The sequence below is a fragment of the Numenius arquata genome, chromosome 2, assembly GCF_964106895.1.
Source record: "Numenius arquata chromosome 2, bNumArq3.hap1.1, whole genome shotgun sequence".
NCBI classification, from domain to species: Eukaryota; Metazoa; Chordata; class Aves; order Charadriiformes; family Scolopacidae; genus Numenius; species Numenius arquata.
In genome coordinates, this window is record NC_133577.1 from 9,205,682 (window position 1) to 9,220,151 (window position 14,470).

At 41.6% G+C, this 14,470-nt stretch overlaps 1 protein-coding gene across 4 annotated transcripts in view; it reads right to left on the reverse strand.

Annotated features, from left to right (window-relative positions):
* Positions 1 to 12,934, reverse strand: part of ZDHHC14 (zDHHC palmitoyltransferase 14) — a 110,978-nt gene extending 98,044 nt beyond the window's left edge. For 2 of the 4 annotated variants that reach the window (XM_074166498.1, XM_074166488.1), the window contains exon 1: positions 12,479 to 12,934. In XM_074166498.1, coding sequence (XP_074022599.1) covers positions 12,479 to 12,729 — 251 coding nt within the window. In that variant the 5' untranslated portion in view covers positions 12,730 to 12,934. The remainder of the gene's footprint in view (positions 1 to 12,478) is intronic. The other 2 variants (XM_074166506.1, XM_074166479.1) reach the window with 2 other exon arrangements.
* Between the last annotated feature and the right edge of the window lie 1,536 nt (positions 12,935 to 14,470).

Genomic DNA, 14,470 nt, shown 5'->3' on the forward strand with positions numbered 1-14,470 from the left:
CGCAGCTCAAGGTAAAGAGAAAGAAGCCTCCTGAGCTTAGTGTCTTGTAAAAGAAGAACGATTATCCTTTCAAGGTCTTATATTGAATTAGATTAATCTCTGTCATACTTCAGTCCTCAACTTCTTCCCCGTCTTCTGCTCTATAGACAATTCCTTCTGCTCTGATTAGCTCTAGGTGTCTTCTTTAACAAAATCATTTTAAAGGCCAATTCTTTTATCGCACTGTGAATAGAGACATCTACTCCAAGTGCCTCTTGCGTGCAGGCTGTTCAATTTTCCATTAACTGCTTTATGATTTTTCCTTCATCCTCCTAAGCTGAAACTTTCAACATCTACAATACCAAACAAATGAAGAAAACAAAAAAAACCCCACCCAAGTAGGCAGCTGAATGGGACTGTGAAGAAACAGGCAATTTCCCTGGGTTGTTTGCTGTCTCTGCTGAAGCGTGGGAGAAATGGCAAGGATTGAGAATACTCCTTTCCTGGTTCAGTTTAGCATATTTTGAGCTAACTCAGCTGTTTTTATACAAATTAAGGTGAAGAGGCATTCACGCAGCTTTTCCATAGGCTCTGCTATCAAACACAATACAATACATTGGCTCTGCCATCTGGATATGGGGAACAGAGGTGAGGATGTGGGAAGAAGAATTGCTTCAGTTACTGCCCCTGTGTTGTGTTACAGAATCGGGTACAGTGTCTTTTGAAAAAAAATAAATACAGCAAAAAAAATAAGATGTGAACAACTAAGGAGCACTTAATAATGTGTTATTTGAGAGATGCTGCACTTCAAGTTGTGTAAACTACAATGCATTTACTTCAGAAATAAAATATGCTTAAGAGGTCAGAACTCTGTATTCTCATTAAGCAACTGAATAGTCATTCAGGTTAGCCTAAAGATGTCCTGTTTGCACCCTCACAGATGCCAAACAATGATCCAAGACTACATAACAAGCTTCCTCAAGCTGGGATATAATTTCAAATCACAGCTAAGATGATCTGACAACCTCCTCCCTCTCACTTCCCCACTTCCTCCCTTGCACTTGTAATAACATTTTTCTGAACTTTCAGGGATTCTAAAGCAGCAGAAAGTTTTTCTTTGTGTGGGCAGAAGGATAAGCTTTCTGCAGGAAGGGAACTCCCTGAAGTGGTTCACCATTGGGTGGGGAAAACAGGAGAGCCAGACAAAAGTAGTAACATCTGAGGCCCGGGAGGAGGGAAGAGGTGGGTCCATCCTTTCCAGCAGCCTACGGCCACCAGATTCACTGCAGCTGAGCCTGCTGAACGGAAAAGAAAGGGGGATGATCCTAGGAAATTAGAACTCTAAAGTTTTGTTTGAATTCATGAGCAGTAAAAATCCAACCCCTGTCTCCTCAGAAAAAGCAGGCAGGGCTCCAGGCATGAAGTTCACTCTGAAAAACAGTGCTCTGAATGTGTGGTACAGGGAAATGCCCCTTTGGCTCCCACCAGCCTCAGAGAAACTTGGCAGTGATAGCTACTATAGGACACAGAGATTCAAATGTATTTCACTCAAATAAAATACGCTCTTTCTCCTCCTATAATTTTATTTTCAATTTGTAATCCAGAACTGGACACCTGCTCTACTGGAATTATTTACACTTTTTTTTTTTTTTAAGCAAATCAATGCTTAAAGGGAGTTTGGATTAATCTGACATATCTAGGATGTTTTCCCTTCCCCAAAGATAACAAATCCAGCTTTAGCAGATTTTCAGACAAACCATTTCATCCTTTATGCCTAGGAGTCCAGAAGGTGGAATGTGCTATATATTAAGGTACGAGCACTGCTCTGAAAGTAGTATTGTCAAGTAGCAGGCTCAAGGAGGAAGCTGAACCTGAACCTGCAGGATCCAAACAGCTTTTTGACCTGGCTCAAGAACTAGGAGACAGACCCCATGATTTACTATATCTGCACAATGATACAGGCAAATACAATGTAGGTCACAGAAAAAAAAAACAGAATTGTACTCTGATTCCCATATGACTATGGAAAGGAGAAAATGAAGTCTTTCAACTTCATCTTTACTGCCTCCCCACTTCTTCTACAGCAACAGTGCTCTTAGTCTACTAAGAGTGAACCGAGTGGGTAGGAAGATTAGATGGAAGGCAAGAAAAATTCATAGAATTTAAGCGAGACAGAGACAAACTGATAAACATATCATACTGCTAGAACAACTGTATACGGAGACATTCGCCTGGATGAAATTGATTTTATTTAAACTTAATGCTGCTGTTTACATGATAAGAAAAGAACATACTAATTATAATTCAGCAAAAGCCAGATGGATAGCAGAGGGCAAAGCCTGGTGAAGAACAGCAGGTAAGTGAAAGAAAGCAGGAAAAGAACCTCCAAGAAGTCCTGGAAAATGCACTTTTGAGATGAGAGTACCATAAGAGGTGAGAAAAGAGAAGAGGGGACAGAAAGAACAGATATGGCTATTTCACTTGACAACTTTTAAGTTTTGTTGGATTGAGACTTTAGGTTCAGATCCTAAGACTAGATAAAACTGAAGTTCTCACAAAATCCACATGTAATAAACGGGTCACTAAAACAAGAATAAAACTCTCTCACTCAATAAACCTTCTGCTGTCTTATGAGAAGAAGTTCTCTGATTTTCACAGGTCGCACAGAATGACTGAGGTAGGATGGGATCTCTGGAGATCACCCAGTCCAACCCCCGAGCTCAAAGCAGGGTCAGTTAGAGGAGACTGCTCAGGTGTACATCTGGTTGATTTTTGGTATATTCATAACCTCTCTGGGCAACCTCTGTCAGTGTTTGATCATCCTCACAGCAAAAAACTCCAAACCAAACAGGCAAACAAACAAAGGCAAAAAACCTTTTTTCTTACATTTAAATGGTATTTTGTGTACATTGTGTCTTGTCCTGTCATTGGGCACCACTGAGGAGAGTCCAGGGCTTCAGCCCTGGAAAGAGTTCAAATCATGTTGAACGCTAAAAATATCTTAAAAGCTGTATTTTTTGACTAAATAGAAGCATTCTGAGCTTCAGCTCTAAAGAAACCACATTCACAAGAAGCAAGTTTATTACAGAGTTGCACTACTGATGAGAGAGAATTCACTGCTATTTTACCTTTTACTTTTCTTCTCAGTGCTTTACATACTTCCAATTTAGGGAAAATTCTAACTCTTCCACGTTCTAATTCAACACTAGAAAGCTCTTTTTGCCAATAAAACAGTATTTACAAAGGAACATGCATAGACGGTAGTGCCATGAAAACCCACACTGTGAGCACAAACAAGCATGCCAGCAAAATTGAAGTGCAGGCTGCTCTGACACTTGCTTCTACCCTGAAACATGGCATATTCATAACCAGGGGGATATCTAACAACTGCACCGAACACGCGAGACCAGGAGTGTAATTCCCCGATATCCAGACAGCTCAAAAAGAGGGTACACAAAATTTATCACAATCGGAAACAGAAGTTTTGTATTAGCACTACTTTTCCCAGCAGGGAAAAAAGCTTCCGATCCCTGCCAATGCTGTTTAATCTACTTTCATGACTTCTACTAATGTACTGAATGTTTATGCTAAAATAATAACAAATTCTAGTATTTCTGTTCCTTGCTCTTAAGAACTGGTATATATTGATCATATGTATAGGAAACGTATACTAAACACATTTATTCCATACATTCACCCAATGCAGACAATGTAACAGTGTTATCTTACCCTTAAACTATAACATGAAATTCACAAACTGCAGATTTTATGCACATCTTAACTTCTGAGTTCAGGTTCTCAGTTTTTGACTTAATTCTCAGTATTCTATTTAATCTGTGTTTTGAAAAGTATTTTTTAAAAAATCATAGTAAAATTTAAAGAAGCAGCTGAACTGTAAGTATTTATTGCAGTAAGCAACTTAACGGGGACGGCAGGAGTGGAAAACCATAAAACAAAACCAGCTGTGATCTCATTAGCCAAGCTTATTATGTAAGACCTCATTAGCCACCATCCCACAGTAACGTGAATAAAGCCTACGGACGCTGATGAAAAGGAAGCGATCGGGGATAACGGAAGCTGAATAACCCTATAGCACCACAGCACGGTGTCGACTTAGTAGTTAAAGTTCTGGGATGTAACTGGGTAAGGTCTCCACTAACACAGACTGCAGGGAGCCCGTGGTGGGGCTTCACAGACACAAAGCCCCCTTCGCTTGGGAACTGCGGTACGAACAGGAGTACGAGCACGTACAACAGGGCAAGGAACAGCCACAAAACTGCAACTCCAAAACGCTTCAGCTTCCTTCCCTAAGTACGTTTTACGTTACTTCTACCCTGTATTAAATTAACCCTAACCCTAATACTTCTGCATTTAATACTTCTGCGACGTGAGAAACACGAACAGAATTTTGTTTTTGGCTATTACACACAGGCCTCATCTTGATTTCTTGATTTTAGTCTGTTTCTTTGGCTTGTAAAAAGTTTAACAACTTTACAGCTTTTGTATTAAGTTCTGAAAAAAAAAAAAAAAAAAGGGCTGTAATTATATGAAGTTTAATAAACTTTGGTAGTTCCAGCTGACTTCAGAGGATTTTTTTTTTTTTCCTCCTTTTCCATCAGCTTTACCAAATGAAAGATGAGCAGCATTGACATGTACAAACCTTTACTGGCAGCCTGGAACTTAAGTGATCACCAGCTATTACAGCCTCACTTAGAAGCATCATCAATCAGGATAACAAAAATTTCCTAGATAAAGTTGTTATAAAATTTTAAGCAATTTTTCAAAACGTACGAGTATTTTAAGCCAGTGGGTTTTTTGACTGGGCTATTTTGAAATAATCACGCAGCTTAGAAAGTTAAAAATATTCTCAGCTTTCTCCTCTTCTGCAGTCATCTTCACTTTCTCATTAATTAGTTCATCTTTGAATGATACAACTAATAGTTTAATGCTGCACTAGAATGCAGAGACTTTCCACTAGAAACTTTGTCTTGTTGTTGTTTTTAACTACTTAAAAGGTATAGCTTAGTTATTAAACAAGAATTTATATATTTAATGTCCAGTTGAAATTTCAGCATTTCAGCTCCTACTGAATCTTGAAATTAGCAGATATTTTAAATAAAATAGTTTTTCCCGCCAAAAATAAGATAAGAATATAAACAGAAAAGTTTAGTTCAAGTTCTGCACACACTAATATTTTCTCTTTTCATTCTAAAGGAACATAATTTCTCAGTCATCCAGATCTACCAATGTACCTTGTTTTGTATGAAATGCCATTTACAAAAAAATAATGCAACACAGCTATGATAGCAAATAAATGATGTAGCAACAAAGGTATTTTTTCATCACTAGTCCAAATTTAAACATGAGTAAAAAGAATACTTTACATGAGTCTAAACATGTAACACGATTCCTGAGAAAGTGACTTGAGAAAACAGCTGAAAAAAAGTCATCATTCCTTCAAACAAGGTGTGAAAATTTCTGCGGGGTTGATGTGAGAAGAGTCCCAGAAGTGGTCACATGGCAATGCCAGTCTTTCAAGAAGAACTAATAGAAATTAGTTTTTCCGTAGTGTAAATCTATTTAATATGACTGTCTCTACACTAGTCTCCAGAAGATACACCTTTGGCACACATCCATTCAAAGGGGCAACAGTACCTACTCAGGGAAAGATAAAACAAAACCGGTTACATCAACAATAGAAACCTCGAACTGTTGAGTGATAAATTAAGATAGATTTTACCATACAACTGTCACAAAATGACAAGTCTGACCTCACATTCTGGAGGATGAAGATGTACAGAAGTATTATCCATCAGCATTTGTAAATATTTTAAGACTTTTACATAGGTAAGAATAACCAAACTTCTGAAATTACTTTTTTCCCCCCACTCCGGAAGGGATATCAAATATCCCAGTTGAGAATTTACACCTATCTACAACAATCATGCTGAGCTATGATGAGCGCAGAAAACCACCCCCCCAGCAGGCTATGATGGAATTTCCCCTCTTTCTCCAAAGGGTCGGGGTGACATCAGGCAAAGGAGATCACAAACCTTCACATTTCACTCTGAAGATGCACGTGTATCAATGGTTCAAAGCTACAGAGTGATTTCCTCAAGGTCCTGAGAGGACATGTTATCTGAGAAGATAACACCACTTCTTACCCCGCCATAATCCCTATTTTTATTTCCCTCCACCTCCGCACAGAAAAGGTGTAAATATAAGTAGAACTATTGGTGAGAAAGGAGTAAACTGAAAGACCAAAAATTATGTTCAAATCTTGTCTTATACAATAAATGGTAGACAGAGGCCATCAACTAAACTGAATACAAAAAAAAACCAAACCAAAACCAACCAAACAAAAACATCACCACCAATAACAACAAAAAATCCAAAACCCAAACAAAAAAACCCTACGCTCAAGAAAAAAAAAAAAAAAGCTGTTTAACACTTCTTTTGGAAAAGGAGTTAGTGTTACAAAACCATAAAAAATTCCTGCAGTTTCAGAGGAACTAAAGAAGGTACAACTTCCAAAAAACGAGAGGTTATCCTTCTGTTCTCCTCACAGAATTTTACTCTGAAAAAATGATGCATTTAATCATTATCCATTTCCACATGAATAGACCTAGCATTGAGAAGCAGAGGTGCATGATCTAATATCAAATGCTATTAGTGCATTTCTGGGTAAAAGGATTTCAATTTGTATCATATAATCCATTCAAAGTAGGTTTAAAAGTTTAAATGGGTGCACCTGCTCAGTGAGGTGCTACTTTAAGATAGGGCAGTACAAAACTATTCCCTTTTTGGCCAGGGAGAAACTTCAGCAGACATACCTCCACGGATCACTGGGAACCTTAGAAGAAAAGATGAATTAAGTAAACCTTTTTGTGTCCAAGGAAAGGAAAGTCCCTTGTCAAGGAGAAAATATTAGATGTACCTGCAAGGTATTTGATTCTGACAGTTAACATCTCCAGGGTAACTTAGGTGCAAAGAATAAACAACATCTGGTTGGAATCACAGATTGATATGGGGTTGGAAGGGACCTCTGGAGATCATCTAGTCCAACCCCCCTGCCAAAGCAGGTCCACCCAGAGCAGGTTGCACAGGAACGTGTCCAGGCAGGTTTTGAATGTCTCCAGAGAACACATGTATATCATCCCTTCGGAATTTGCCATAACATTTGGTATATCTATATAAACTCAGAACAAGAAGCAAACCCAACAGATTAGACTTACTCTATCCCATGTCTTTTTCACTAAGTTATCAGGCACGCATAATATGGCAAAACAAGAAACAGAAATATTGCTCTGGTTTAATTTTAATGACAAATATTTCTTTTTTAAACAAAGCAAACTGGGGGGAAAAACCATCCCTACTTATCTCTGTGTTCACCTACGGCCCTGTGCACTATAGGTGGCTACCACCTCCCCTGTAGAAAAGGATGCAGTCCGCTGTTAACAATCATTTTGGTTTATATGCTATGATTTTTGCTTTAAAATCCATTTTGACATCTTCAGCACAAAACGTCCTACAAGTTTATAGTTGCCTTTAACAGCTGAAGTCAGATTGGTAGCACTTCCTTCCAAGGAACTCGTAGTTTAAGGACACAGTCATCAAAAGATGCAAGCAACCTACTCTTCTTGAGGGCAAAGGAAGAAAGATAAAGCAGGTTATGGAATGAAGAACATTTCACCTACTTGGAATACGACCTCACGCTAAGAATCCACCTCTTGCAAGAGCAGAAAACATTTGCCATAAGATGAAGAGGATTGTTGATACCACAGTGGAAACGCTCCGCTTACTGACACCAGTGTTTACACGGAGAGGTTTGTCACAGCGAGCAGCGAGTTACGCCACTTTGCCGTAGCCTGTGCTATTGAAGTTCAATATTGAACAATCTACGCCGCATCAGCAAGCGTGACTCATGAATGTCCTCCAGTCACACTGGTTCTCAAAGTGGGAGGCACGGAGCAGGCTGCCAGCAACTGCAAGAGCAGATAGAAAGCAACGATTTGTACACACATACGCACATGAACAGGCCCAGTTTAAATAATTTTCCAACATCCACCTTTTGAAAGACACTGCAATCACACAAATGCTCACCAAAAAAAAAAAAAAAATCAAATTTTAACTTGCTCAAAAAAAAAAAAAATCTCCAGTTTGCTGAAATCAGTGCAAGTGTCAAACGGTATCAGGAGTGACAGGGCTCTGACTCACGTTTACAGCGAAAAGAGCTGCTCTGCTGCAGCCCTTCCGGCATCCTACCATCTGCTCCAGCCTTCTCCCAGAGCCGCTCGCCCTGCAACTGAGTTGACAGAAGAAAACATGACTGTGCCTGAATCAGTTCAGTTCAGTCGGCGTCTTTGCTTAAACCCACCTTTATGGGGAAGTTGAATTTGCCTGCCTGAACTGAAGCAGCTCAGGTGGAGACATGTTCCTCCCTGTGAAGTCCAAGAAGGAAAGGAGCTGGCAGACACAGGCAGCCGTTAACTCACAGCGGCAAAGCAGCGAAGATCCTCTACCACCACTCTGGAACTTGTGAAGCTTGTGCAGCCATACTAGACTTGCCATTTAACAACAAGATTAAATGATATGTCTGTTTTACGTATCCTACTGTGTTAAATATGTCATTCAGCATTCATTTCGCTTTCCCGTAACCTACACAAACAGCACCCTCAAATGACCGTAGGCTTAAAGGGTTCTTTTCTCTTTTAAGTATCTGTACTTACTGCTTTTATTCAGTTAGGTATGAAGCACCTTAGTTTTGCCTCTCTTTATTGCACCAATAAAGGACTTTACATATATGTAAAAACAGTGGTTGAACTGTCTAGGTACAGAAGTGAGATCTGCCCTTCAGCTACGGATACCATCTTTGCTCTGGGGAAAGGAATTTGTTTTCCAAACTCTTCATGGAGATACTTTTACGTTAGCACTTAATAGTTTAAAAAAACACGTATGTCTGTGTAATGGGGCAAGGCAAAGGGGAAAAAGGAAGTTCAATATCAAGCCAAATTTGCAAGAAAAACAGCTAAATATCACAAGATTAGAGTTAGGAAATATATTTCCAAGATAACATAACTAGATTTTAAAGACAAGCAATTTGTGGTGCCTCACCTTGAGCATTTTAAAATAGGCATTATTTTTAAGAATACCTCAAGCACAGCATCCCTCTTGGGACCAAAAAGTGCTTGCAATAATTCATGCTACATTTAATAGACAAGTTACAGAAATAAAACTGCTTGTTACTTGCATTCTCTTCCTTTGGAAGGGGAAGGAGGCAGGAATCATAAATACTGTACCTGCTTGAAAGCTTATGGTTTGTTGTTGTTGTTCTTTTAAGTAAATGCCTGGCTTACCTCTTTGAAAATGAAAAAGAATAGTGAAATGATAAAAGGAATAAGTGGTGAAGTACTTGGAGTATATGAGAGACAACAGTCAACAGAGAGAAAGGAATAAAACCAGCCGAAAGTAGGAGCTGGAAAACGTAGGTAGGAAAAAGCACAGAAGCATGAATATGAAGAAACAAAGATTGCAAAGGCACGGTTCAACGTCAAGAGCTATACAGGTCAAGATGCATGACATATGTTTGCTTTTGCAGAGCTAGGATTTGTTGATTCAGAGAAATGCATTTCACCCCTGGAGAGGTTTCCAAACTACGTGAGATTCAGCTCCAGATGAATGGGTGTCAAGAGTAAAATAAAAGAAGAGAGGGAAAATCACATTAGAGGAACTAATGAAGCCAAGAGGATAAAGGACAAGTGCTTATGGTACCACGATGCTTTCCCAGGAATTAGCTGTCAAAGTCATCTCTTTCCTACTCCCTCTCTTCACTGCCTGCAACCAAGGAATGACTTGGAACATGAGTACTTATTTTCCAGTTTCCAAAATCAAAGGGAACAAAATAATTGATTTCAACGGTAGCAAAAAGAACAAACAATTCCAAGAACATACAGGGTGTCTTCCTCTGCAATGACAGCTTGACCTTACAGTTCAGACACACAAGGCACATGCCCATTTAAAAATCACTTTGCCCTATGTATATACAAAGGACTGAAACACATTTCTCTCCTATTCTCTTACTGGCTGGTTAATGAGCAGCATCATAACCAAATCTGCCAAATAATGGAAGTGACACTCTTAACAACCCAAGATGTTATCCACTGGTCAATAAATAGTAACTTCAGACTACTGTGAAGAGACGCAATTAGAAACTGTTTCAAAGTAGCACTGTTTCATCAAAGAGTCCTCTCTTTTCTTCCTAACATTAACAACCTTCTGCAGTTCAAACATCAAAACATGCCGAACACCATTCTCATAGTCTTAAGGTTTGTTTCTTAATTAGCCTTCAGAGGATGAGTAATAGTTCTCCAGTGCAAGTGCTTTTTAAAGACCGAAATCTACCTTATTATTATAAAAATGAAATATCATTGTCACCCTCTACTTTGATTTTCCTTAAAAGGAGAGTGCAAGTGACACAAGAATGACTCAAAGCCAGTACAGACACACAGGATTTATATAGTTACATAAAGCCAAAGATTTTTTTTTCCCTGCTTCAAGACTTCCAAGACTGGAATAAGCGCCAATTATATATCAAAATGCTGTAGCTTGACTAAAAATGTAGTCCATCGCATCCGGTTACACTGCAAATAAGCTCAAAGACACGACAGAAGTTGTAGTGTTCGACTCTGGCAGAGCACATAACTCACAGCAGTAATGAAATCAGGAGGTGATGAACAGCAAGCGGCTCACCCTGCTTCAGCAGTTCTGAATCATGCAGCTGCAGAGAATATTTATCTACAAAGGATCAAAGTGCTAAAATGCATAGACAAACTGTAAATGCTCGCTTAATAAGTTTTTAAATCATGATTATAAAACATTAGAGTTTTGATCCTACGTTTAGGTTCTGGTATTGGCGGGAAGTCCAGCACCTGCCTACAGAGGCTCTGCTGAAGGTGATGCACAAGCTTCCCAAAACTCATCCTCACCGTGGCAAACAGAAGAGAGCAGCACCCAGTCCTGACGCAACACTGTCAGGTCACACCTTTAATACCTCTTTAAAACCAGGAAAGCAAACACATTTGCAGTACGTGGATACCGTCGTCGACTGCGCTATTTCAACTACTCAAAGGATGTTCAAGCAGCTTCACAATGTCTGCAGAAGATTTACAATTAATAAATCCCTCTAAAGTAATCTGGAGTCCACTAAAGACAATACATCTGCTGAGCTCACATATATATTTAGCCACTGGTTACCTGCTAAGCATTTTTACCTTCTTTACTGCTATCGGTATGTTAACGTGGTCTACGTTCAACCGGTAAAATTTAGGGTTTGCCAATGTCACTATTTTTGACTCCAAGTAATGAATGACCTCTGTTTTTCAACTGTATCTCTGAGCAAACCAAACAGAATTTCTGGTGGCAGCGCTGAAGCTTACTTACGAATAATAGTTCCTATTCAAGAAAATAGCATGAGCTGTATATGTATTTTGAAGAATTTTTTCTGCCACAAACCACAAATCAAGCTACAATAGCTTAAAATGAGTAAAGTAGCATTAACTGTCTAAAAAGAATTCAATTATTACTATAGCAAGTGTTTCAGTAGCATAAGCACCTTTGTACTCAGTGCTTTTTAAAAAAATAAAAGTTGAACTGTATTGTTCATAGCAAGTGCCTAGTTTTTTATTGTCATGCATAGTTAATTTAACCACTCCGACATAAGTGCAAAAATCAGTATATTTGATTTGCTGTCACACTGCTTGTTCACTTTATATAGATGAAAAGGACTCCTGAAGACCCAGAGCAACACAGAAAAAAGCCCCAGGAGGATACCAGACCCCTGCTTTAGAAAAAATTATCTAAAACTCCAGAACAAACAGAGCTTAAACTAAGACCAAACTGACATACAAGTTCTCACGACAAACAGAAAGTAATGCTGTTACCTAGTGGCGGAAAGCTAGGTACACACAAAATTGTACAGGTCTTTTTCTTTCTTGTTTTCCTGACTTGGAATTCTCATCTACAAGCTATTTAATGACTTCAGAAGGAAAAAAAAAAAAAGGACCTAATTCATAAGCTAATGAAAGATATTGCTTTTCTTGCATTCAGTTCTGCGACAACGGGTCAGTATTTTTGCACCTGCCAGTTTTGATTCTCAGCCGAGTAATCAACAGACAAGAAGCTGCATCATTTCCTGACAATCCCAAACCTGCTCTTTTCCACTCCTCTTGCAACATCAGCAAGAGCTGGAAACCTGTGGTATGAAAGCTCTACATCCTAAATCCTCAAACATCAGTTTTCCATAGAGTACGATAACCAAAACAGGATCAACGTGTCCCTCAGCATCTTATCAGACCGTATTTTCAATTATATAAACCAACATGAGCTGAATTCAGTCAGCATTCTCTATGACATCCGGATAAACATGTTTACTTTGCTTTCAGCCAGAAAATAACTAACTAGAGGAAGAGAAAGAAGATACGAAGATTTTAATGTCACTTACTCAAATGCAAAGAAGAGTCCACTGGTGACCAAGATGAGAACAAGAGTCAGGTAGAAGACTCCAGTCTGCCGAGCCATCATGATCCTCCCATTGCAGAAGAATTTGTTTCTTCCAGGAAAAACCTCCCATTTTCTCTTGGGAGCCGATTTCTTTTTCTTATGGGGAGACTCCATGGGAGACGAAGAGCTGTGTGTGCTGATCTGACTGTACTCACAGTCTTTCATGGGCCCACTACCACCTCCAGGAGTCATCAAGAGAGAGTAAAATGTGGGGAGAACCCCACCAAAAATATATACAATGTAAGTATGTGCAAATATTCTTCTGACCGAGATAACCCTCTCTGCCAGCCCCAGTTAATAAAAAAAAAAAAAAGATGAAAAAAGTCTGCTACCGGACTAGCAATAGGTGTATCATGCAAACACCAGTTAACTCTTCAGAAACCAAAGCTGTCACATCAGAAACGCTGGAGAGGGGGCTCCTTCCTTCCTCCACCAGTTACAAAACAACCATGTAGGACAATCCTTTTTAAAACAACTTATCGCAAAACAAGACCCCAAAACAAAAAAAGAAAAAGTAATTATAAAGCAGTTCGGCTGTCCAAAAAAAAAAAATTAGTCTTTTTTTTTTTTTTTTTCAAGTTTATTTTCAAATGGGAGGGGTTTTTTTTTTGCCCTCCTTCCCACACACACCCCGAGAGATCTCTCCGAGGGTCAGAAGGTTGGTCAAGGCAAGGTTTAGCAATCGAGTCTATCATTCATAGAAATTTGTTGTTATAATCCTCCTTTGCGCCGCAGATTTCCCTGCTAAAAAAAAAAAAAAAAAATGACCATTCCTAAAACGTTCCCTCAAGAGACACGCGTAACAAACCATTAAGGAAAAAAAAAAAAAAAAAAAAAAAAAAAAAAGCAAGGAGGAGGAAACCAGGCTGCAACTCCAGCTTCCGAGAAACACTTCAAGCTCTCTTCTTCCTCAAGCCGCGCTTCAGCGGGAAAGCGGCCGCCGCCGCCGCCGGGCGCAGACCGACCGGGGGCCGCCGGGCTGCCCGCGGGCCCTTCTCCCCTCTCACGGCTCCACCGCAGGGGACTCTCCCGAGCCAGCCCGGGGCAGGGCCGGTCCCCTACAGACACCAGCGCCCCGGGAGCAGGTCCTCATCCTCCTTCCCCTCCCTCCCTCTTCTCCCTTCCTCCCTCCCCGCCGAACCGCTCCCCCGCCTCACGCCCCGCGCCCCGGGCGGCGCCGCCGCCGCCGCGCTTAACCCCCGCCTCCCCCTACACAACAGGTCCCCGCCGCCGCCTCATGCTCCCCAGCGCCTCAGCCCCGCGGGGCGGGCGGCCGATGCGGATTTGGGGGGGGGGGGGGGAGGGGGGGAAGAGAAGGAGGCTTCGCCGCCGGTGGGAGATCTCTGCCGGGACTTCTCCCTCCTCCCCTCCACCATCCTCGCCGCCCGCCTCAGGGCCGCCGCGGGCGGTCGCACGCCGCCGCCCCGCAGCCTCTCGCCCACGGCCCGCGGCGGTGCCGGGCCCCCCCCCGCATCCTGTCCCCTCCCTTCGGCGTCCCTTAGTTTCGCTGTGCTTCTGCCCGCAGCGAGGTGAGAAAACAGCCCCGGCTCTCCCCCCCTCCGCCAGCCGGAGAGCGGCGACTTTTCCTCCCCGCCTGTTATCTTTCGGAGCTTCTATCCAGGTTTCTCCCCAGCAGCCAGACCCAGAAGCGGCAGCTGCCACCTCTTCATCTTCAGGGGGAGGCGGTAACCACCGCAGCGGCGGCCGCCCGCCCGCGGGAGGAGGCGGCGAGGGACGGGACCACACAGGCGCGCACCCCCCGCCGCCGTCGGTCGGTTCCCAGCAAGGGGGCAGAAGGTGTCGTCCCCCCCCGACACACACACACCACTCGCCGGCCCAGCCCAGCCCTTTCTCCGGCCTAACTCTTCCCCATCGCCGCCTCCGCAGGTAGCGGGCCGGAGGCGCACGGGAGCACGGCGGGTGCCCGCGCCGG